The 24,427-nt window shown below is 43.3% G+C and overlaps 1 protein-coding gene across 6 annotated transcripts in view; it reads left to right on the top strand.

Annotated features, from left to right (window-relative positions):
• Nucleotides 1-3,494: 3,494 nt before the first annotated feature.
• Nucleotides 3,495-24,427, top strand: part of IPP (intracisternal A particle-promoted polypeptide) — a 61,448-nt gene continuing 40,515 nt past the window's right edge. For 3 of the 6 annotated variants that reach the window (XM_074380730.1, XM_003936896.4, XM_074380727.1), the window contains exons 1-3: nt 3,495-3,685; nt 9,324-9,665; nt 18,047-18,478. In XM_074380730.1, coding sequence (XP_074236831.1) covers nt 9,374-9,665; nt 18,047-18,478 — 724 coding nt within the window. In that variant the 5' untranslated portion in view covers nt 3,495-3,685; nt 9,324-9,373. The other 3 variants (XM_074380729.1, XM_074380728.1, XM_074380732.1) reach the window with 3 other exon arrangements.

Raw genomic sequence — 24,427 nt, 5'->3', positions numbered from 1 at the left:
TGCATGGGATTGTACTGCCTTAGTTTCCAGAGTAGCTGGGATTACAGACATGCATCACCATGCCCAGGTAATTTTTTTTTTTTTTTTTTGTACTTTTTGTAGAGACAAAGTTTCACCATGTTGGCCAGGCTGGTCACAAACTCCTGACCTCAGGTGATTCACCTGCTTCAGCCTCCCAAAGTGCTGAGATTACAGATGTTAGCCACTGTGCCTGGCTATCAGCTTATAAACATCTTTTTACTGCCCAATCTCATTAATGATCAGGGAATATAAATTAAAATAAAAGTGAAATACCATTGTATACCCACCAGATTATACGAAATCAAAACATCTGATAGTATTAAGTGTTGACAAGGATGCAGAGCAAGAGACTTCTCATTCACTGCTGGTGGAAACGTTAAGTTGAATAAGAGTTAAGTACTTGCTAATGAAATTGGTGATGAACATACCCTACATTCCAGCAATTTTGCTCTTAGGTGTATATGTTAAAGTACATAAAATAAAAATGTAGAGCCTAATCTCTAAATTTAACATATTTGGGAAGCAAGAATTGCAATTCAAAGCATATACACAGACTGGGTGTTCTTTGGTTCACTTTGAGGTTTTATAAGAAGGAAAAATGTTACATACGGCTTTGAAAGAAAGTTCATTGGCACTACGCAAGTTTTAAGTTGCTGGCAAGCTCTGATTGGTGAGTGACTGCAGTGGGTAAAACTAGTCCTTTGCGGCTGGGCTCAGTGGCTCACACTTGTAATCTCAGGAGGAGGTTTAGGTGAGTGTATCACGTAAGCCCAGGAGTTCAAGATCAGCCTGGCAACATGGTGAAACCCTGTCTCTATAAAAAAGACAAAATTTAGGGCCGGGCGCGGTGGCTCAAGCCTGTAATCCCAGCACTTTGGGAGGCCAAGGCGGGTGGATCACGAGGTCAAGAGATCGAGACCAGCCTGGTCAACATGGTGAAACCCCGTCTCTACTAAAAATACAAAAAATTAGCTGGGCATGGTGGCGTGTGCCTGTAATCCCAGCTACTCAGGAGGCTGAGGCAGGAGAATTGCCTGAACCCAGGAGGCGGAGGTTGCGGTGAGCCGAGATCGTGCCATTGCACTCCAGCCTGGGTTAACAAGAGCGAAACTCCGTCTCAAAAAAAAAAAAAAAAAAAAAAAAGACCAAATTTAGCTGAGCTTGCTGCTACACACCTGTAGTTCCAACTATTTGGGAAGCTGAAGTGGGAAGATTGATTGAGCTAAGTCCAGGCTGCAGTGAGCCCTGATCACACCACTGCACTCCAGCCTGGGTGACAGAGAGACGCTGTCTAAAACCAAACCAAACAAAAACACAACAACAACAACAAACCACCACCAAAAAACCAAACTAGTCTTTGAGTCATAGCAGGTTGTTTCAGTAGCTATTTGGTAAAACTGGTTTCCGGTTATAACAGGCAGTTTCAGCAGTCAGGCTTGCAGAGAATTACATTCTTTGAGCAATGTAATGTGCCCTCAGTGCTTCCCCTCCCAATGTCTTCATTGGGTACGACAAGAATGACCCAATTTGTATGCTTAACTTTCACAGGTGTAATAGAGTAGTGAATCAAGAAATTGATTTTAGTGGTGTTGAAGTATAATTTTCTGAAAAGTAAAATCATGACCCTCTTACAAATATAAAAGAAATATGCATCGAATATTTTATTTATCTCATTAATTAATAAGGGAAGGCCGGGCTCACGCCTGTAATCCCAGCACTTTGGGAGGCCAAGGTGGGTGGATCACGAGGTCAAGAAATCGAGACCATCCTGGTCAACATAGTGAAACCCCGTCTCTACTAAAAATACAAAAAATTAGCTGGGCATAGTGGCGCACGCCTGTAGTCCCAGCTACTCGGGAGGCTGAGGCAGGAGAATTGCTTCAACCCAGGAGGCGGAGGTTGCGGTGAGCCGAGATCGCGCCATTGCACTCCAGCCTGGGTAATAAGAGTGAAACTCCGTCTCAAAAAAAAAAAAAAAAAAAAAAAAAATTAATAAGGGAGCCAGTAAGGTGTTTAGAAATGCAGCATGAATTTGCTAAGAATCAGGAATGTTTAAACAAATTTGCTAAGAAGGGTAAAAATGGTTTAATATGCTGTAGGTTAAGAAAACATAATGTTTTGGTGTATCTTTTCTACAGATGAACAATTATTATTATTATTATTATTATTATTGAGATGAAGTCTTGCTCTGCCATCCAGGCTACAGTGCAGTGATTGACCTCGGCTCACCACAACCTCTGCTTCCTAGGTTCAAGCGATTCTCCTGCCTCAGCCTCCCAAGGAGCTGGGATTACAGGTACTTGCTACCGCATCGGCTAATTCTTGTGTTTTTTTTAGTAGACACAGTGTTTCACCATCTTGGCCAGGCTGGTCTCCAACTCCTGACCTTGTGATCCACCCGCCTTGGCCTCCCAAAGTGCTGGTATTACAGGCGTGAGCCACTGAGCCCAGCAAGAATTATTTTAAGAACTAATCAGTTTTCTGGTAAAATAGTTTAGTCAATAGAAAGTCAGAGCTCCCTATGGATTCAAATCCTTTCAGCCTTACACTGAAAGGGCACCCAGTAATCCCTTTCCCTCATTTCCAAGTCTTCAACAATGTTTGCTGAAAATTGGTGTCTGTTAGCAGTTTTTGGTAATGAAACAGAAAAGAAGGGATAAAAATTTTGTGCATTGCGGTTCATAAATGTAAACATAGTTTTGTGAAGATTTTGTTTCACGCCGGGCCTGTTGTCGGTTCACACTTGTAATCCCAGCACTTTGGGAGGCCGGGAGGGGCGGATCACTTGAGTTCAGGAGCTGGAGACCAGACTGGTCAACATGGCGAAACTCCGTCTCTACTAAAAATACAAAAAATTAGCCTGGAGGTGTTGGAATGGTCCTGTAGTCCCAGCTACTCAGGAGGCTGAGGTGGGAGGATCACGAGAGCCGAGGAAGTTGAGGCTGCAGTGAGCCGAGATGGCATCACTGCACTTCAGCCAGACCCTGTCCCATAAAAAAGAGAAGGAAATACGTGGTCTTGGGTTTGATGTAAAATATTTTTGTTTCACTGTTGGCTCGGATCAAAACCGTTTAAAGGCCACTAATGTGACACATGAGGCTCAACAGTGAAAAAAAACTGGACTTTTGAGTTCCTCCTTCCCCCAAAGTAAGCATCCCTTCAGTGCTGGGCTCAGTCATGCAGACTCAGAAAACGATTTAAGAGAATGGTAGAGAAGCACCGTGCCAGGAGTACCGGTCGTCTCTCCTTAACACTGAGATCCGCGGCCTTCCTAGGACACCCCAAGAATCAAGAGTGCAAGCGGCATGGAAAGGGTGAGCCAGTCGGCCAGCAGGCAGGAGCAGAGGCTTGCAGCCGGGCAGCTGGTCCGCGGGGAAGCAAGTCCAAGCCCGGGGCCCAAGCAGTGGGCAACGACAGGCGCCGGCGGCCCAGCCACCCGCGAGCGGAAGAACCCCGCGCACGCGCAGTGACAGTCCAGCGCCGGTGAAGCGTCGGAAGCCTCTTCACCCCGCCGGGCTTCTCATCCGGTCCTCCGGGGACCGCACGGCCTCGTCACTCCCGCCTCGTCACCCACGCAGGCTTTCCCCCGCCCTCCCCGGCCGGGGCCGGTCACGACTGCGCGCGCCGAGCCTGAGTGGGCGCTGGAGGGAAGGGGAAGCGGCGGGTAAGGAGGGCCTGCTTCCGGGCACGTCTCTGACAGGGTGGGGAACTTCCTCCTCTGCTGTCTCCGGCATTCCAGACCCCTGAGAACTGGAGTGAGAGGACCCTCTAGAACTGTGTATTTCCTCGCCTTTCCTCCGGCCGCCGCATGCCTTCCTCCGACAGTCTTTAAGTGTTGCCCTTCCCAGACCTTCTCGTCCCGACCGCCCCGGCCTCCCGCACCCCCACTGGGGGATCCTGAGGCCGTGCCCGCAGTCCCTCGGTTGTCGCCTCGTTTGTCTGAGATGCCTTCCCTGACCTTTAGGTATCGCGGGAACGAGTATCAGCTTTTAGTGTAGCAGCAGCTTAGGGCTAGCTCTGTAGGTCGGGCCCCCAACGCCAGCACAAAGAACCTCGATGTTTTGACGCTTGTCTGGGATGTTCTTTCCGACACCCCTTTGCTGAAGCAGCTTCCACATGTTCTCAGCAGTGAATTCAAAGCCAGCAAGCATAGGTCCGCTTTAGTTCCTCTGGGCATTTCTACCGTTTCCTAATAATCTGCTTTTCTTTATCCGCACTTTTTTTTTTTTTTTTTTTTTGAGACAGTCTCGCCCTGTCGCTCAGGGTGTAGTTCAGTGGCGCGATCACAACTCACTGCAGCCGCTCGACTTCTCAGGCTGCAGCCATCCTCCCATCTCAGTCTGTTAAGTAGCTGGAAGTACAGGCGTGCCCCATCAGACCCAGTTAATGTTTAAAAATTTTTTTGCGGAGGGGGTGGGGGAGGGTCTCTCTATGTTGCCCAGGCCGGTCTTGAAATCCTGGATTCAAGCGATCCTCCCATTAGGGCCTACCAAAATGCCGGGATTACAGAGGTGAGCCACCTTGCCCAGCCAATAATGTGCTTTTCAAACTTGGGGCACATAAGGCACGTCCCTTATATCCCTATGCAATGTCACAGAACTGCGCTCTTTTCCTTTGCAAATACGGTCACTCCACATGCTACCTTTGGGGATGATGTTCCTACCCCACTGATAGTGGGGTGGTGTCAGCAGTTACTGAGAAGCATGGTAACAGGCTAGTATTTCTGTTGTCTGCTACCCGAAGGATATTCAGTCAACTCTTCTTGGTAGCAGGAGGCAGCATTTTAGCTCAGTGGCTATGCTTGATGCCTTGAAATAAGGGACAGAGGAAGTACTTTGTAGTTACACCACTAGAGTTTTAAATGTTCTGACAGAGAGAAATGGGAAACAGAAAAAATACATGCTTTCTTCCCCATCCCTTTTTTCTTTTTTTATTTAACTTTATTTTTAAAAGTGGGGCTGGTCGGAATAGACTCTGCTTGCGCCGCCGAAAAGTGACTGGAGGGAGGTGCGCCACCTGCCCCCCACCCCGGCTTTTTTTTTTTTTTTTTTAAGACGCAGTTTTCTGTTGCCCAGGCTGGAGTGCAGTGGTACAATCTCGGCCCACTGCAATCTCTGCCTCCTTGGTTCAAGTGATTATCCTGCCTCAGCCTCCCGAATGCTGGGATTACAGGTGACCACCACCACACCTGGCTAATTTTTTTTTTTTTTTTTTTGAGGCGGAGTTTCGCTCTTGTTACCCAGGCTGGAGTGCAATGGCGCGATCTCGGCTCACCGCAGCCTCCGCCTCCTGGATTCAAGCAATTCTCCTGCCTCAGCCTCCTGAGTAGCTGGGATTACAGGCACGCGCCGCCATGCCCAGCTAATTTTTAGTATTTTTAGTAGAGACGGGGTTTCACCATGTTGACCAGGATGGTCTCGATCTCTTGACCTCGTGATCCACCCGCCTCAGCCTCCCAAAGTGCTGGGATTACAGGCTTGAGCCACCGCGCCCGGCCGTCACCTGGCTAATTTTTTTTCTTTTTTCTTTTTTTGAGACAGAGTCTGTCTCTGTCGCCAGGCTGGAGGGCAGTGGCACCATCTCAGCTCACTGCAACCTCCACTTTCTGGGTTGAAGCGATTCTCCTGCCTCAGCCTCCCAAGTAGCTGCGACTACAGGCGCGCACCACCATGCCCAGCCGATTTTTGTATTTTTAATAGAGACAGGGTTTCACCATGTTGGCCAGGATGGTCTCGATCCCTTGACCTCATGATTTACCCACCTCAGCCTCCGAAAGTGCTGGTATACAGGTGTGAGCCACCGCACCCAGCCAATTTTTGTATTTTTTAGTAGAGAGGATTTCGCCATGTTGGCCAGGCTGGTCTTGAACTCCTGACCTCAGGTGAGCCACCCCCCTCAGCTTCCCAGAGTGCTGGGATTACAGGCTTGAGCCACTGCCCCAGGCTTTTTTTTTTTTTTTTTTTTTTTTTTTTTTTTTTTTGAGACAGGGTCTTGCTCTATCATCTAGGCTGGAGTGCAGTGGTGCCATCTCAGCTAACTGCAGCCTCGACTTTCCTGGCTCAGGTGGTCCTTCCTCCTCAGCCTCCCCTGAGTAGCTGGGACTACAGGTCTGTGCTATCGTGCCTGGATAATTTTTTTTGTATTTTTAGTAGAGACTGGGTGTAGCCATGTTGCCCAGGCTAATCTCAAACTCCTGGACTCAAGTGATCTGCCCACCTCAGCCTCCCAAAGATCTGTACTGACAGGTATGAGCCACTGTGCCCAGCCCCTTTCACCCACTTTTAAAAATTTATTGTTTACTCTAATTTGGGTGACAGAGTGAGACCCTGTCCCCCCAAATACATATTTTTTAAATTGATACATAATGATTATTTTATATTTACATGTATGGGGAACAGTGTGATATTTTGATACATGTATAGAATGCGTAATGATCAAATCAGGGTAATTAGCATATTTGTCACCTCAAACACTGCTTGCTTTTATATGCTAGTTATATGTAATATGTTGATATTCTGTAGATGGTGATAGGAAGTTTTAGCAGCTACTTTTTTTTTTTTTGAGACGGAGTTTCGCTCTTGTTACCCAGGCTGGAGTGCAATGGCGCGATCTCGGCTCACTGCAACCTCCGCCTCCTGGGTTCAAGCAATTCTCCTGCCTCAGCCTCCTGAGTAGCTGGGATTACAGGCATGTGCCACCATGCCCAGCTAATTTTTTGTATCTTTAGTAGAGACGGGGTTTCACCATGTTGACCAGGATGGTCTCGATCTCTTGACCTCGTGATCCACCTGCCTCAGCCTCCCAAAGTGCTGGGATTACAGGCTTGAGCCACCGTGCCCAGTCAGCAGCTACTTTCAAACCTCTCAAATATCTCAGTAAATTAATTCCTAGAAAGTCATAATAATCAGCCTTGTTATTTCGACTTTGATAAGTTTAAATACTGTAAAGGTAACCATTTTTTCTATCATCAGCCCACACTATGTCTTATTATCAATTGTATTTAAACTTTGATAAGTTTAAATATTGTAAATGTAACCATTTTTTTCTACCATCAGCCCACACTATGTCTTTTTTTTTTTTTGAGATGGGGTTTCACCATGCTGGTCAGACTGGTCTCGAACTCCTGACCTCAGATAATCCACCTGCCTCGGCCTCCCAAAGTACTGGGATTACAGGCATGAGCCACCATGCCCGGCCTACACTATGTCTTATTATCAGTTGTCAATTATATCTAAATTACAAAATCTTAGTCATCTTAAATTTCCCTATGCTATTCTATATCTCTTATATTACAGGTTCTCTTGGGTTCTTTGTTTGTTTGTTTGTTTTGAGACAGAGTCTTGCTCTGTCACCCAGGCTAGAGGGTAGAGGGCAGTGGTACGATCTCAGCTCACTGCAACCTCTGTCTCCTGGGTTCAGGCGATTCTTGTGCCTTAGCCTCTCAAGTAGCTGGGATTATAAGCCGGTGCCACCAAGCCTGGATAATTGTTGTATTTTTAGTAGAGATGGGTTTTGTCTGTTGCCCAGGCTGGTCTTGAACTCCTGGATTCAAGTGGTTTGCATGCCTCGGCATCCCAAAGTGCTGGGATTATATGCATGAGCCACCGTGTCAAGCAGTTTCTTTATTTAAAACGCAATTTAGAAACAAAAAACAAAACAAAACGAAACAAAAAAGCAATTTAGAACAGGCTTGGTGGCCTAATAATTCCTGTGCAGTGTGATGTGGTGGAACCGTCATGGATTTAGATTAAGAAAGCCTGGAGTCAGATACTGAGATTGTGGTACTAACATTGTATCCTTGGGGAAACTCTGAGCTTCAGTTTCCTTCCTCTCATTTTAGGTAAGATTTTTGTTTCTTCTCACCTCTAAATTATTGTAATAACTACTACTGACATAATATGTGGAGAAGCTAAAAGTTAAAAAAAAAAAAACAAAACAAAACCCAGGCCAGGATCAGTGACTCACGCCTGTAATCCCAGCACTATCAAGAGATCAAGACCATCCTGGCGAACATGGTGAAACCCTGTCTCTACTAATAAAGTACAAAAATTAGCTGGGCATGGTGGGGAGCACCTGTAATCCCAGCAACTCAGGGGGCTGCGGCAGGAGAATTGCTTGAACCCAGGAGGCAGAGGTTACAGTGAGCTGAGATAGTGCCACTGCACTCTAGCCTGGCAACAGAGTGAGGCTCCGTCTCAAAAACAAACAAACAAACAAAAAAAAAACCCTAAGCTATTGTTATTTCTCTTTGTTCTCATTCATTTCACAAACACTGGAAACCTAACATATGTTATATACTGGTGCTATAGCTACGAAAGATAGAGCCCTTAAAGGGCTGTCTTTCAAGGAGCTTTCAGACTGTGTGTGTGTATGCCAGGAGTAGGGTGGTAGGGTATTTGATAAGGTAGATTATACTATAGAATGTAAAACTAATAAGCTTAGGGTAAGCAACAAACCCAGATGAATTTGGGACCCTATTTCCGCTATTCCAGAAGAGGAACGGAAAGGTTCCTGGAGGAAGTTATATTTGAACAAAGTCTTGAATTATAACAAGGATCTCCAAGGGCTTTGTGTGCTACAGGAAGTGTACACATTGAAGAATTTTAAGCAGTTAGACTGATCACAACTGCTTTTTGAAAGTTCATATTGGCTGTGATGTGTGCTTTGTTAACTTTCTGTCTTTGTGCTTTATTATTATTTTTTTACTCCATCAAGAAGGGTTTATATTCTCTCCTCATACCTTAATATTAACTGTTTATCTTTCAGTTTCTAGTGTAGGTCCATTTCTTGTGTCAAACATTATCCAATTATTTTAGCCCCCTACTTATTTGTTCTCTAAAACCGTATTAGAAATATTGGCCAGGCGCGGTGGCTCAAGCCTGTAATCCCAGCACTTCGGGAGGCCGAGGTGGGTGGATCACGAGGTCAAGAGATTGAGACCATCCTGGTCAACATGGTAAAACCCCATCTCTACTAAAAATACAAAAAATTAGCTGGGCATGGTGGCGCGTGCCTGTAATCCCAGCTACTCAGGAGGCTGAGGCAGGAGAATTGCCTGAACCCAGGAGGCGGAAGTTGCGGTGAGCCAAGATTGCGCCATTGCACTCCAGCCTGGGTAACAAGAGCGAAACTCCATCTAAAAAAAAAAAAAAAAAAAAAAAAATATTAATAGTACCACACTTTAGTCCTTGTTTTGTTTTTTTGTCCTTAAGTAGATTTTAAGTATAGAGAATGTTTCTTATGTATGAATAGGAAGCATGTTAAAAAAATGTGTTGCTTGATCTCTGTATTTTGTTTTTCAGTGTAGTAACAGATTATGGGCAATAGTCCTTTTAATTAATCTATCATCATCATGGCTAATGAAGGCTATCCTAAGGCTACCGATAGTCCTTTTTCATCAGATAAACATGCCCAACTCATCTTGGCCCAAATCAATAAGATGAGAAGTGGACAGCATTTCTGTGATGTGCAGCTGCAAGTTGGAAAGGAAACTTTTAAAGCTCATCGGCTCGTTTTGGCTGCCAGCAGTCCTTACTTTGCAGCTTTGTTCACTGGAGGAATGAAAGAGTCTTCAAAAGATGTTGTACCGATTCTAGGAATCGAAGCTGCAATTTTTCAGATACTTCTAGATTTCATTTACACAGGTATGTTACATGAGCCTGTTGCTTTTAGTGAAGAATGATTCAATCACTCATGCTCTAATGGGGGAATATAAATTGATGTAACTTAACAAGAAGGTAACTTATAGCAACATGTTATTATGAAGCTGAAAATTTCATATCTTTTGACCTGGTGCTCTTTTTCTAGGAATCTGAAGGAATTAGTGATGCAAGGAAATATTTACATATCAGGATTTTGTTGTAACATTATTATTATTATTATTTGAGACAGAGTCTTGTTCTGTAATCCAGGCTGGAGTGCAGTGGCATGATCTTGGCTCACTGCAACCTCGCCTCCTGGGTTCAAGCAATTCTCCTGCCTCAGCCGCTTGAATAGCTGGGATTACAGGTATGCACTAACACGCCTAGCTAATTTTTGTATTTTATTTTGTAGAGACAGCGTTTCACCACTTTGACCATGATGGTCTTGATCTCCTGACCTCGTGATCTGCCTGCCTCAGCCCGCAAAGTGCTGAGATTACAGATGTGAGCCACTATGCCTGGCCTGTAACATTATTTATAGTAGTATATAATTGAATAAAATCTTGTCTCTCTCAGCAGGTTACATGGGTAAATAAATTATGATAATGTATAGATCTCACAAATGAGATCTAACAAATATTAAAATATATGTACAGTATTATGGAAGAATGTTTACAATATAAAAAAAAATTTTTTTTTTCAAAGAGCATTTCTAGGAAGCTCCAATTCCTAACACAATCCTTTAACAATAACAACTCCTTGCAGTATTTTTTTCCTTGTCACGCACTAGTAGAAATATTTGGCTTTGTTTCTTTTTTTCTTTATTTTTTTCGAGATGGAGTTTCACTCTTGTTGCCCTGGCTCAAGTGCAATAGCACAATCTTGGCTCACTGCAACATCCACCTCCCAGGTTCAAGCAATTCTCCTACCTCAGCCACCCAAGTAGCTGGTATTACAGGCACCTACCACCACACCTGGCTAGTTTTGTATTTTTAGTAGAGACGGGGTTTCTTCATGTTGGTCAGACTGGTCTCGAACTCCCAGCCTCAGGCGATCCACCCACCTCGGCCTCCAAAAGTGCTGGGATTACAGACGTGAGCCACCACACCCAGCACAATATTTAAAATTTTAAGAATCAGCATATAAATAGACCCCTATTTTGTTTTAAACAAAACCCAAAAAACGTGTATTTGCACATGAGAAAGAGACCATGACCAGAATATTTGATAGTGTTTATCTGTAGGTAGTTTTTTTCCACAAAGTGCTTATAATCAGCATATGTTATTTTACTCAAACTATTTCTTTTTTTTTTTTTTTTTTTTTTTTTTTTTGAGACGGAGTTTTGCTCTTGTTACCCAGGCTGGAGTGCAATGGCGCGTTCTCGGCTCACCGCAACCTCCGCCTCCTGGGTTCAGGCAATTCTCCTGCCTCAGCCTCCTGAGTAGCTGGGATTACAGGCACGCACCACCATGCCCAGCTAATTTTTTGTATTTTTAGTAGAGATGGGGTTTCACCATGTTGACCAGGATGGTCTAGATCTCTCGACCTCGTGATCCGCCCGCCTCGGCCTCCCAAAGTGCTGGGATTACAAGCTTGAGCCACCGCGCCCAGCCTCAAACTATTTCTTAAATGTTTTTGAAGAGTTTTAATAACATTAGAGAATGTACACAAGGGCATAGTGGTTCATGCCTGTAATCCCAACAGTTCGAGGGGCCAGTGGGAGAGGATTACTTGAGGCCAGAAGTTTGAGACTAGGCAGGACAACATAGCAAGACCCTGTTTCTATAAAAAAGAGGTTTTTTTGAGACAGAGTCTCTCTCTGTTGTCCAGGTTGGAGTGCAGTGGTACACACACAGCTCAGTGCAGCCTTGATCTAGGTTCAAGCAGTGTTAACATCTCACCCTCCTGCATAGCTGTGACTACAGTTACATGTCACCATGCCTGGCTAATGTAAAAAAATTTTTTTTGTAGAGACAGTGTCTCACTATATTGCCTAGGCTATAAAAAATTTTTTTTAAATTAGCTGGGTGTGGTGGCTTGTGTCTATAGTCCCTGATAATGGGAGGCTGATGGAGTTTCCCTCTGTTGCCCAGGCTGTAATATAGTGGGGCAATCTTGGCTCACTGCCACCTCTGCCTCCCAGGTTCAAGCGATTCTCCTGTGAGTAGCTGGGAATACAGGCGTGCGCTAACACACCCAGCTAATTTTTGTATTTTTTTTAGTAGAGATGGGGTTTCACCATGTTGGCCAGGCTGGTCTCAAACTCCTGACCTCAAGTAATCCACTCACCTCAGCCTCTTAAGTGCTGGTATTACAGGTGCGAGCCACCGTGCCTAGACTCTTTTGTTTTTATTTTTATTTTTTGAGACAGAGTGTTGCTTTGTTGCCCATGCTGAAATGCAGTGGCAAGATCGTTGCAGCCTCAATCTTCAGGGCTCAAGCTCTCCTCCCACCTCAGCCTCGTGAGTACTTGTGGGACCACAACACACAACACCATGCCTGGCAAATTTTTAAAATTTTTTGGTAGAGATGAGGTCTGGCTGTCTTGTCCAGAATGATCTCAAACTCCTGGGCTCAAGCAATCCTCCCACCTCAGACTCCTAAGTAGCTAGGACTACAGCTGCACATACCACCTAATTTTGTGGTGGTGTTGTTTAGATGGAGCCTTGCTCTGTAGCCAAGGCTGGAGTGCAGTGGTGTGATTGTGGCTCACTGCAGCCTCCGCCTCCTGGGTTACAGCAATTCTCCTGCCTCAGCCTCTTGAGTAGCTGGGATTACAGGCACCTGGTACCACAACTGGTTAATTTCCGTATTTTTATTAGAAATGGGATTTTGCCATGTTGGCCAGGCTGGTCTTGAACTCCTGACCTCAGGTGATCCACCTGCCTTGGCCTCCTAAGGTGATGGGATTATAGGTGTGAGCCTCCATACCCGGCCAGACCTGGCTAATTTTTAAATTTTTTGTAGAGACGGGGTTTTGCTGTGTTGCCCAGTCTGCTCTCAAACTCCTGGACTCAAGTGATCTACCTGCCTTGGCCTCTCAAAGTACTAGGATTACAGGCATGAGCCACCATGGCCACCTGTTGCTTTATTTTATTTTGTTATTTTTATTTTTATTTTTATTATTTGTTTTTCAGACAAGAGTCTCACTCTGTTGCTTAGACTGGAGTGTATTGGCATGATCTCAGCTCACTACTACCTCCACCTCCCAGGTTCAAGCGATTCTCCTACCTCAGTCTCTCAAATAGCTTGGATTATAGGTGCCTGCCACCATCCCTGGCTGATTTTTGTATTTTTAGTAGAGACTGGGTTTCACCCATGGCCAGGCTGGTCTCAAACTCCTGACCTCAAGTGATCTGCCCACCTGGGCCTCCCAAAGTGCTGGGAGCACAGGTATGAGTCAGCACACCTGGCCTGTTGCTTTTTTTAAATACATGGTATTTAAACTTGGAAAATGACAAAAGGCGATTTCTCTGTTATTTCCTATTTCTTTTTGGAACATTTCAGAAAACAATGATAACCTTAATTTGGGGACTGTAAATGATTATCTTTTATCTATTAAAAGAAATGAAGCTCTGTCTATTGGCTTATGTACAAACTAACATTGAGGGATTCTTGACCTCACTATTCAAAATGACTTGTGTGAGCTGATTAAACTACTTGTTAAATGTTCCCTGTTTCTTTTACTTGAAAAAATATACATTAACACAGATTATTCTATGGAATTTGTGTTGAGCTACCATAGAAACAGGAGGAATGTCACAAGTTATTTATTCTGCCTCTGTTATCTGATAGTAGCAAATGAGATATTTAGTAAACGAGACCATTCATAGCATCCTTACCACATTTCTGAATACTGGCACTTCCATTAAAGAAATAAAATGTCAGGTGCGGTGGCTCACCCTGTAATCCCAGCACTTTGGGAGGCCGAAGCAGGCAGATCACAAGGTCAGGAGGTTGAGATCAGCCTGACCAACATGATGAAACCCTGTCTTTACTAAAAATACAAAAATTAGCCAGGTGTGGTGGTGAGTGCCAGTAATTCCAGCTACTCAGAAGCTGAAGCAGAAGAATCGCTTGAACCCAGGAGGCAGAGGTTGCAGTGAGCCAAGATCATACCACTGCACTCTGGCCTTGGTGCATGCCATTATGCCTGGCTAATTTTTTTGTATTTTTAGTAGAGACAGGGTTTCGCCATGTTGGCCACACTGGTCATGAACTCCTTACCTCAGACAATCCACCCTCCTCGGCTTCCCAGAGTGCTGGGATTACAGGCGTGAGCCACTGTGCCCAGCCTATTTATTTATTTATTTATTTATTTTTGAGATAGGGTCTCACCCTGTCACCCAGGCTGGAATGCAGTCGCGTGATTATGGCTCAGTGTGGACTCAACCTCTCAGGCTCAAATGACCTACCACCTTAGCCTCCCAAAGTAGCTGGGACCACAGCCTCACGCCACTATGCCCAACTAATTTTTTTTTTTTTTTTTGAGACAGTTTTGCTGTGTTGCCCAGACTAGAGTACAGTGGTGGTGCAATCTTGCCTCATTGCACCCTTCACCTCCCAGGTTCAAGCGATTTTCATGCGTCAGTCTCCCAAGTGGCTGGTATTACAGGCATGTGCTACCAGGCAGGTTAATTTTTGTATTTTTAGTAGAGACCGAGTTTTACCATGTTGGCCAGGCTAGTCTCGAACTCCTGGCCTCAAGTGAGCTGCTCTCCTTGGCCTCCCAAAGTGCTGGGATTACAGGCATAAGCCACTGCACCTGGCCAATTTGTTATTATTATTTGTAGAGACAAGGTCTTGCTATGTTGCCTAGGCAGATCTCAAACTCCTGGGACTAAGTGATCCTCCTGCCTCAGCCTCTTAATGTGCAGGGGGGTGATTACAGGTGTGAGCCACTGTACCTTTTTGTATATATATATATGTATATATATATATATATATATATATATTTTTTTTTTTTTTTTTTTTTTAAGACGGGGTTTCACCAGGTGATCCGCCCGCCTTGGCCTCCAAAGTGCTTGGATTATAGGCACGTGCCACCACACCTGGCCTTTTTTTTTTTTTTTAAAAGAGACAAGGTCTCACTCTGTCAGCCAGGCTAAAGTGCAGTGACACAATCGTAGTTCACTGCAGCCTCCAACTCTTTGGCTCAAAAAATCCTTCCACCTCTCCTCTTGAGTAACTAGGACTACAGGCATATGCCACCACACATCACCTTAAGACTTTTATGCATTTTACTTGGAATCAATCAAATGACCTGGGATTGAGATCTAGCTGTGTGCCACTAATTAGCTCTGTGATACTAGGCATTTCATTTAACTTTAGTCAATCGTTTGTTTATTTTTCAACAAATGTCTATTGAATACTCCTTTTGAGCTAGTCACTGGAGATAAGACAGTAAAGCAGACAAACATACTCTCTGCCTTTACAGAGCTTTCTAGGTAATGCAGATTAGATACAGTAGCATTTTATAATTTATGTAAAGGTTAAACAAGATAAATTTTAGTAAATGTGAAAGTGCTTTGTTAACTATAAAACCATATTAAATTGTATAGCCTTAACTCTCAAGTAACACTTGGCATTATTCTAGTAACAGTCATTCAGCCTCCTTACATCACAACCTATCTTCTCTAAGTTTGTCATTAATTCCCATTTCATTCAAGTAAATCTTAATTCGTTTTCTCTGCAGCAACTACTATTTATTCCCTTGCTGGAGTCAATTTCTTACACTTTTGGAAAACCCCTTGTTTGCATTCAGTGAACCATATTCTGTTTCTCAGTATGATCTCTTTAGCCTTTCATTCACTTAAAAAAAATTTTTTTAAGCATCTGGTATATGCTAGGTTAGGTGTCCCCAAACTTTTTACACAGGGGGCCAGTTCACTGTCCCTCAGACCGTTAGAGGGCCGCCACATACTGTGCTTCTCTCACTGACCACCAATGAAAGAGGTGCCCCTTCCTGAAGTTCGGAGGGGGGCCGGATAAATCGCCTCAGGGGGCCGCATGTGGCCCGTGGGCTGTAGTTTGGGGACGCCTGTGGTAGGTGTTAGGAATACAGAGCAGACAAACCGTGCCCTAAGAGTCTTTGTAAATCTATCTGGAATACAAACTTTAGACACATAGTTAAGTGGAATAAATGTTATAAAAAAGAAAATGAAGCCCTTGGAAAAGAGAGTGGTATACATAGTTTAAGTATTTAATAGTTTCTCATATGTTGATTCTTGGTTATTCCTAATACTAAAAACTAACATTGTGCTGAGTATGGCGGCTCATACCTGTAATCCCAGCACTTTGGGAGGCTGAGGTGGACGGATTGCTTGAGTCCAGGAGTTTGAGATCAGCCTGGGCAATGCGGCGAAACCCTGTCTCTATAAAAAAATACAAAAAACTAGCTGGTTGTTGTGGTGTCTGTAGTACCAGCTACTTGGGAGGCTGAGGTGGGAGGCTTACCTGAGCCCAGGAGGAGGAGGTTGCAGTGAGCCAAGATTGCACCACTGCACTCCAGCCTGGGCAACAGAACGAGACACTGTCTCAAAACAGACAGACAAACAAAAAATGAGCATTGTATGGCATTTTATCGTAATTGAAGGTAGAGACCCTGTCTTACTCTCCCCAGTGCCTCAGTAAATGTTTGTTACATGCATATAACCTTATGTTAAAAGCATAGACTTTATTTGTTGTTGTTGCTTGTTTTTTTTCTTTCCAATTTTTATTTTAGGTTCATGTGTAAGTTTGTTCCATGGATAAATTACATGTCTTGGGGGCTTGGTATGTAGATAATTTTGTCCCCCAGATAATCGGTATAATGCCCGATAGGTAATTTTTCTTTCTTTCTTTCTTTCTTTTTTCCTTTTTTTTTTTTTTTTGAGACAGAGTCTTACTGTCACCTAGGCTGGAGTGCATTGGTGCAATTTCGGCTCACTGCAACCTCTGCCTCCTGGGTTCAAGTGATTCTCCTGCCTCAGCCTCCCAAGTAGCTGGGATTACAGGCGTCCACCACGACGCCCAGATAATTTTTTTTGTACTTTTAGTACAGACAGGGTTTTCGTGTGTTGGCCAGGCTGGTCTCGAACTCCTGACCTCAAGTGGTCCACCTGCCTCGGCCTCCCAAAGTGCAGGGATTACACCCGTGAGCCACCATGCCTGGCCGTAATTTTGCAGTTCTTACTTTCCTCCTACCCTCCATTCTAAGTGTATCCATGCTTTCTTTGTGTCCATATGTATGCAGTGTTTAGCTGCCACTTATAAGTGAAAACGTGATATTTGGTTTTCTGTTCTTGTGTTAATTTGCTTAGAATCATGGCCTCCAGCCCCATTTATGTTGTTCTAAAGCACATGATTTTCTTCTTGTTTTTTTTTTTTTTGAGACAGAGTCTTGCTTTGTTGCCAGGCGCCAGGCTGGAGTACAGTGGCACGATCTCGGCTCACTGCAACCTCCACCTCCTGGGTTCAAGCAATTCTCCTGCCTCAGCCTCCCGAGTAGCTGGGACTACAGGCATGTGCCACCACGCCCAACTAATTTTTGTGTGTGTGGTTTTTTTTTAGACGGAGTTTCTCTCTTTTTTTTTTTTTTTTTTTTTGAGACAGAGTTTCGCTCTTGTTACCCAGGCTGGAGTGCAATGGCGCGATCTCAGCTCACCGCAACCTCCGCCTCCTGGGTTCAGGCAATTCTCCTGCCGCAGCCTCCTGAGTAGCTGGGATTACAGGCACGAGCCATCATGCCCAGCTAATTTTTTGTATTTTTAGTACAGACGGAGTTTCACTGTGTTGACCAGGATGGTCTCGATCTCTTGACCTCGTGATCCACCCGCCTCGGCCTCCCAAAGTTCTGGGATTACAGGCTTGAGCCACCGCGCCCGGCCTGCAGTTTTTGTATTTTTAGTAGAGACAGGGTTTCACTATGTTGGCCAGGATGGTCTCGATCTCTTGACCTTGTGATCTGCCCGACTCGGCCTCCCAAAGTGCTGGGATTTTCTTCTTTTTTATGGCAAAAGCATGGACTTTGATGTCAACCCCTACCTTGCAACTTGCTTGACCATACAACTTATGGACAAGTTACTTAAACTTTGATTCTGTTTCCTTAATATGAAAATAAGAAAAATAATAATATCTACCACATCGGATTGTAGTGAGGATTAAATGAGGATATAAAGCAATTAATGCTGCATCTGGTTTATTTTAAGTTTTTCATAAATGTGTTAGGTATTGTTATCATTTAAATTTTGTGCTCTTTACACAAATCCTTGGTTGTCTTTTTTAGCATTTGTCTACTCTGCAAGCATCAAACTATCAGTGAAATCAAATAGAACACTTTTTGAATATGGTAAGCCAATGTTTGTTTTTATTTTATTGGCCATTTTGTCTTCCTACTTCTCTAGGGATAGTGAACATAGGTGTGAATAATGTCCAGGAGTTGATTGTTGCAGCAGACATGCTACAGTTGACTGAAGTTGTTCATCTTTGCTGTGAATTTCTGAAAGGACAAATTGATCCGCTGAACTGCATTGGGATCTTTCAGTTCTCTGAGCAGATTGCCTGCCATGATCTATTGGAATTCTCAGAAAACTACATTCACGTCCATTTCTTAGAGGTTCATAGTGGGGAAGAGTTCCTGGCACTTACAAAAGATCAGCTGATCAAAATTTTGCGAAGTGAAGAGCTTAGCATTGAGGATGAATACCAGGTCTTCTTAGCTGCAATGCAATGGATTCTGAAAGATTTGGGAAAAAGAAGAAAACATGTGGTGGAAGTGCTAGACCCAATTCGATTCCCTTTATTACCTCCTCAGAGGCTTTTAAAGTATATAGAAGGTACCTTTTTTTTGCTATATATCAATTAGTTGATTAATTATCCAGTGATGTGTTCTCTGAAATGTGGGAGAGTGTTTTCATTTTTTTTTGGTTCAGTAACAGACATTTATTGAATGACTACTCTTATTTTCTTCTTTTACACTTATTGAATGATTATGTAAGATACAACTTTTGTGTTTTGTGGGTGGGCAATAGTCTTTTAATATTTAATATGGGTAATATTTTAAAATACCCATTATTTTTATCAAACTCTTTCTTGAGATTGATTACTAAGGCAAATTAGTGTTATATATAAAATTACTGACAGAGCTACCATAACAACTGCTATTGACAGAACTTCTTCTGTGTAAGATTTCCCCTTGCTACTCTGAAAATTAAGCAAAACCTAATACTTGAAGAAAATGCATACACTAAAAATAAAAAAACTCAATGAATCCTATAAGTTCTTTCATTATAAAATAAATTTGGTATTAATACACTATTATAGCCTCTGAGTAGCCTTTGAATTATCTTTAGATGCTAAACTTAATTCTGAAAATTTATTTTACCATAATAAGAAAGTTTTTATCTTTATATTAGAAAAATTATATTTAAATTTATTTCTAAGAATTACTTTAAGCCAGGTGCAGTGGCTCATGCCTGTAATTCCAGTACTTTAGGAGGCCAAGGCAGGCAGATCGCTTTAGCCCAGGAATTTAAGACCAGCCTGGGCAACATGGTGAAACCCTGTCTCTACAACAACAAAAGCAAAAAATTAGTGAGGTATTGGGGCATGCACCTATAGTCCCAGCTACCTGGAAGGCTGAGGTGGGAGGATCACCTGAGCGCAGGGGCCCCAGTGAGCCAGGATCATGCCACTGTTCTCCAGCCTACTTTAGACTTGGTTTTGAGATTTGAAGTTTTTACTGTTGTCATGCACTGAAACATTACATTGCTATTGAATTACAAATGATCTATTACAAGTTAAATGCACTACTAAACATTGAAGGTATAATTCTTTAAATACGTAATTTAAAATAATGGATTATTAGTTTTTCTCCACTCTTAGCAGTGTTAACATAATTTTGTAGGTTTTCCTGAGTGATACCTTGTTTTACTACATATATAGTTGATTGTTATTTGTAGTAATTATGTTTTACAAGTCTGCTATGAACAGAGAATTAGCAAATACTGAATGATTGCTCCTAGGGGAAATATAGGTTTATGTTCCTGCAAGCCTATAGTTAAAACATTTTTGTCACATAGTCAATATAGCCTTGTTTTATATAGGTTTATGCCTAAAAACACCTTATTGAATATGTATTATTGATTTATTAACATTGAACTCATGGCCACCAGTGATATAACTCATCCCTGAATGAAACTTTATCTAACATAGGCATTTTCTCTGTAGGGCACTTCATAGCTTTTTTGCACTTAGAGGTACTAGATAATACCTGAACATTATGGTTAGGGGCCTTTTTTTTTTTTTTTTTTTTTTTTTTTGAGACGGAGTTTCGCCCTTGTTACCCAGGCTGGAGTGCAATGGCGCGATCTCAGCTCACCGCAACCTCCGCCTCCTGGGGTCAGGCAATTCTCCTGCTTCAGCCTCCTGAGTAGCTGGGATTACAGGCACGTGCCACCATGCCCAGCTAATTTTTTGCACTTTTAGTAGAGACGGGGTTTCACCATGTTGACCAGGATGGTCTCGATCTCTCGACCTCGTGATCCACCCGTCTCGGCCTCCCAAAGTGCTGGGATTACAGGCTTGAGCCACCGCGCCCGGCTATTAGGGGCCATTTTAAACAGCAAAATTACCAACAAAAAGCACAAAAGTGAAAAAAAAAAAAAAAGACACTAAATAGACTGTGGAAAAGACAAGTAGTCTTTTTTTTTTTTTTTTTTTTTTGAGACGGAGTTTCGCTCTTGTTACCCAGGCTGGAGTGCAATGGCGCGATCTCGGCTCACCACAATCTCTGCCTCCTGGGTTCAGGCAATTCTCCTGCCTCAGCCTCCTGAGTAGCTGGGATTACAGGCACGCACCACCATGCCCAGCTAATTTTTTGTATTTTTAGTAGAGAAGGGGTTTCACCATGTTGACCAGGATGGTCTTGATCTCTCGACCTTGTGATCCACCTGCCTCGGCCTCCCAAAGTGCTGGGATTACAGGCTTGAGCCACCGCACCCGGCCGACAAGTAGTCTTTTAATAAGACTCTTTCTAATAAGAGTTGAAATGAGAAGGCAGAGTGAAACTTTGTTTGATCTCACCCAGAAAATGCATGTAGGGTGATTCACATTTTTTGCCACTTTATGCATGTCTGTGAATGACTGCAAAAGAACAAGTACAGCAGTCCCCCTTTACTCATGGGGGATGCATTCTGAAATCCCCCCAGTGGATGCCCGAAACTGTAGGTAATACTGAACCTAATGTACATTATGTTTTTTCCTATAAATATATACCTATGATAAAGTTTAATTTATAAATTAGACCAAGTAAGAGATTAATAATAGCTAATAATAAAGTAGAACAATTATATTGATATTCTGTAACAAAAGTTATGTGGATGTGCTCTCTCTTAAAATATTATATTGTCCTTACCCTTTTTCTGGTGATGATATGAGATGGTAAAGTGCCTACCTGATAAAATGAAGTGAGGTGAATGAGTTATGCATTGTGATATAGTGTTAGGCTATTATTGAAAACTTGTATAAAACTTAAGAATGTTTAAACAGCACCTTGAAAAAATGCACTGTAAAGAAAAATAAATAAATAAAAAATAAAACTTAAGAATTGTTGGCCAGACATAGTGGCTCATGCCTGTAATCCCAGCACTTTGGGAAGCCGAGACGGGCGGATCACTTGACATCAAGAGTTCAAGACTTGAACTCTTGGTGAAACCCTTTCACCAAGACTTGACTTGGTGAAACCCTGCCTCTACTAAAAACACAAAAATTAGCTGGGCATGGTCACGGGCACCTATAATCCCAGCTACTCGGGAGGCTGAGGCAAGAGAATCGCTTGAACCCAGGAGGCAGAGGTTGCAGTGTGCCGAGACCGCACCATTGCACTCCAGTCTGGGCAAAAAGAGCAAAACTCTGTATCAAAAAAACAAACTTAAGAATTGTTTAGGCCAGGTGAGGCAGCTCACTCCTGTAATCCCAGCACTTTGGGAGGCCAAGGAGGGTGGATCACTTGAGGTCAGGAGTTCGAAACCAGCCTGTCCAACATGGTGAAATCCTGTCTCTATTATTAAAAAAAAAAAAAAAAAAAAAGAATTGTTTATTTCTGGGCAAGGCATGGTGGCCTCACGCCTGTAATCGCAGCACTTTGGGAGGATGAGGTGGGCAGATCACTTGAGCCCAGGACTTTGAGACCAGCCTGGGCAACATGGTGAATGAAACCTGTGTCTACAAAAAATAGAAAAATTAGCTGGATGTGGCCGGGCGCGGTGGCTCATGCCTGTAATCCCAGCACTTTGGGAGGCCGAGGCGGGTGGATCACGAGGTCAAGAGATCGAGACCATCCTGGTCAACATGGTGAAACCCCGTCTCGACTAAAAATACAAAAAATTAGCTGGGCATGGTGGCACGTGCCTGTAATCCCAGCTACTCAGGAGGCTGAGGCAGGAGAATTGCTTGAACCCAGGAGGCGGAGGTTGCGGTGAGCCGAGATCGCGCCATTGCACTCCAGCCTGGGTAACAAGAGCGAAACTCCGTCTCAAAAAAAAAAAAAAAAAAAAAAAAAAAAAAAAAAAAAATTAGCTGGATGTGATGGCATGTGCCTGTAGACCCAGCTACTCTGGGGGTGAGGTGGGAAGGTCACTTCAACCCAGGAGGTTGAGGTTGCAGTGAGCCAAGATCGTGCCACTGCACTTAAGCCTGGGTGTCAGAGCCAGATCCTGTCTCAAAAAAAAAAAAAAAAAAAAAAAGGAATTGTTTATTTCGGGAATTTCCACTTAATATTATTGGGTAATTGAAACCATGGAAAGTAAAACCGTAGATAAGAAAGACTACTATATTAATTTTGGGGTTACAAATACATTTTAGCAAGTAGGTATATTCACAAATAAGGAATATATCTTATTCCTTATTTAATAGTGTATAGGAGGCCGGGCGCGGTGGCTCAAGCCTGTAATCCCAGCACTTTGGGAGGCCGAGGCGGGTGGATCACGAGGTCAAGGGATCGAGACCATCCTGGTCAACATGGTGAAACCCCGTCTCTACTAAAATACAAAAAAATTAGCTGGGCATGGTGGCGCGTGCCTGTCATCCCAGCTACTCAGGAGGCTGAGGCAGGAGAATTGCCTGAACCCAGGAGGCGGAGGTTGCGGTGAGCCGAGATCGCGCCATTGCACTCCAGCCTGGGTAACAAGAGCAAAACTCCGTCTCCAAAAAAAAAAAAAAAAAAAAAAATAGTGTATAGGAATACACTATTTAAATGCTAAAACAAAAAATTATCCAGACACACATTGACATGAATCAGATGAGAATTTAGGAGTGGGACAAAAGATTTCATGATTGAGTTGATTTTTCCAAGTGTAGCAGACATAGAGTACTAATGGAAATTTCTTCTGCTAGGAGAAAGGCAATGTCCCCTAGAGATGGGGGATGTTTTCTTACAGCTTTTTAAAATTATAATTTATAAATTAGATGCAGTAGGAGTATCTAATTCAAGTCCTGAACTGTTTTCTAAGCATGCCCAGTAGTTATCTAGTAGTAGTTCAGTGAAGGAAAATATTCCAAGGAGGGAGAAGTAAATTGATTTTTTCTTTTTTTTTTTTTTTTTGACACAAAGTCTCCCTCCATCGCCAGGTGCCAGGTGCCAGGTTGGAGTGCAATGGCATGACCTCGGCTCGGCTCACTGCAACCTCTGCCTCCCAGGTTCAAGCAATTCTCCTGCCTCAGCCTCCTGAGTAGCTGGGACTATAGGCGTGTACCACCACACCCAGCTAATTTTTGTATTTTCGGTAGAGACAGGGTTTCACCATGTTGGCGAGGATGGTCTCAATCTCTTGACCTCATGATCCGCCCACCTTGGCCTCCCAAAGTGCTGGGATTACAGGCATGAGCCACCGCACTCGGCCTGATTTTTTCTTTCTTTCTTTCTTTCTTTCTTTCTTTCTTTCTTTCTTTCTTTCTTTCTCTCTCTCTCTTTCTTTTCTTTCTTTCTTTCTTTCTTTCTTTTGAGACAGAGTCTTGCTCTGTGGCCCAGGCTGAAGTGCAGTGGTGCAATCTCGGCTCACTGCAACCTCTGCCTCCCGGGTTCAAGTGATTCTCCTGCCTTAGCCTCCTGAGTAGCTGCTATTACAGGCATGCACCACCATGCCAGACTACTTTTTGTATTTTTAGTAGAGATGGGGATTCACCATACTGGTCAGTCTTCTGAACTCTTGACCTCGTGATCCACCCACCTCGGCCTCCCAAAGTGCTGGGATTACAGGTGTGAGCCACCGCACCCAGCAGTAAATTGATTTTTGTAAGGCAGCCATAATATTTTCCAACTTTAAATGTTTTCTCTTTGATTATATTGGAGAAAATATGAGCAACTTGTATACAAAAATATGAGACTATAAAATTCAGAGGGAGCAAAATCTTAAATGGTTAAGTTGTATTAGATGAACTGTATTGTTTTTTTTCCTTGTATATATATTTTTGTACTTACAACTGAAATAATTTAGGCAATTTAATATTATTAGATATTTGATTATATGTCTATTTCTTGTATTTTAGAGAATGATTTTACTTTGTCACCCAGGCTGGAGTGCAATGGCATTCTCTTGGCTCACTGCAACCTTTGCCTGCCAGGTTCAAGTGATTCTTCTGCCTCAGCCTCCGGAGTAGCTGGGATTACAGGTGCCCGCCATCATGCCCAGCTGATTTTTTGTATTTTTAGTAGAGATGGAGTTTCACTATGTTGGCCAGGCTGGCCTCAAACTCCTAACCTTGTAATCCCCCCTCCTCAGCCTCCC

The sequence above is a fragment of the Saimiri boliviensis genome, chromosome 11 (genome assembly GCF_048565385.1).
Source record: "Saimiri boliviensis isolate mSaiBol1 chromosome 11, mSaiBol1.pri, whole genome shotgun sequence".
In the NCBI taxonomy this organism is placed as follows: Eukaryota; Metazoa; Chordata; class Mammalia; order Primates; family Cebidae; genus Saimiri; species Saimiri boliviensis.
The sequence above is the reverse complement of the archived record's forward strand: the minus strand, read 5'-3'. Positions and strand labels throughout refer to the sequence as shown.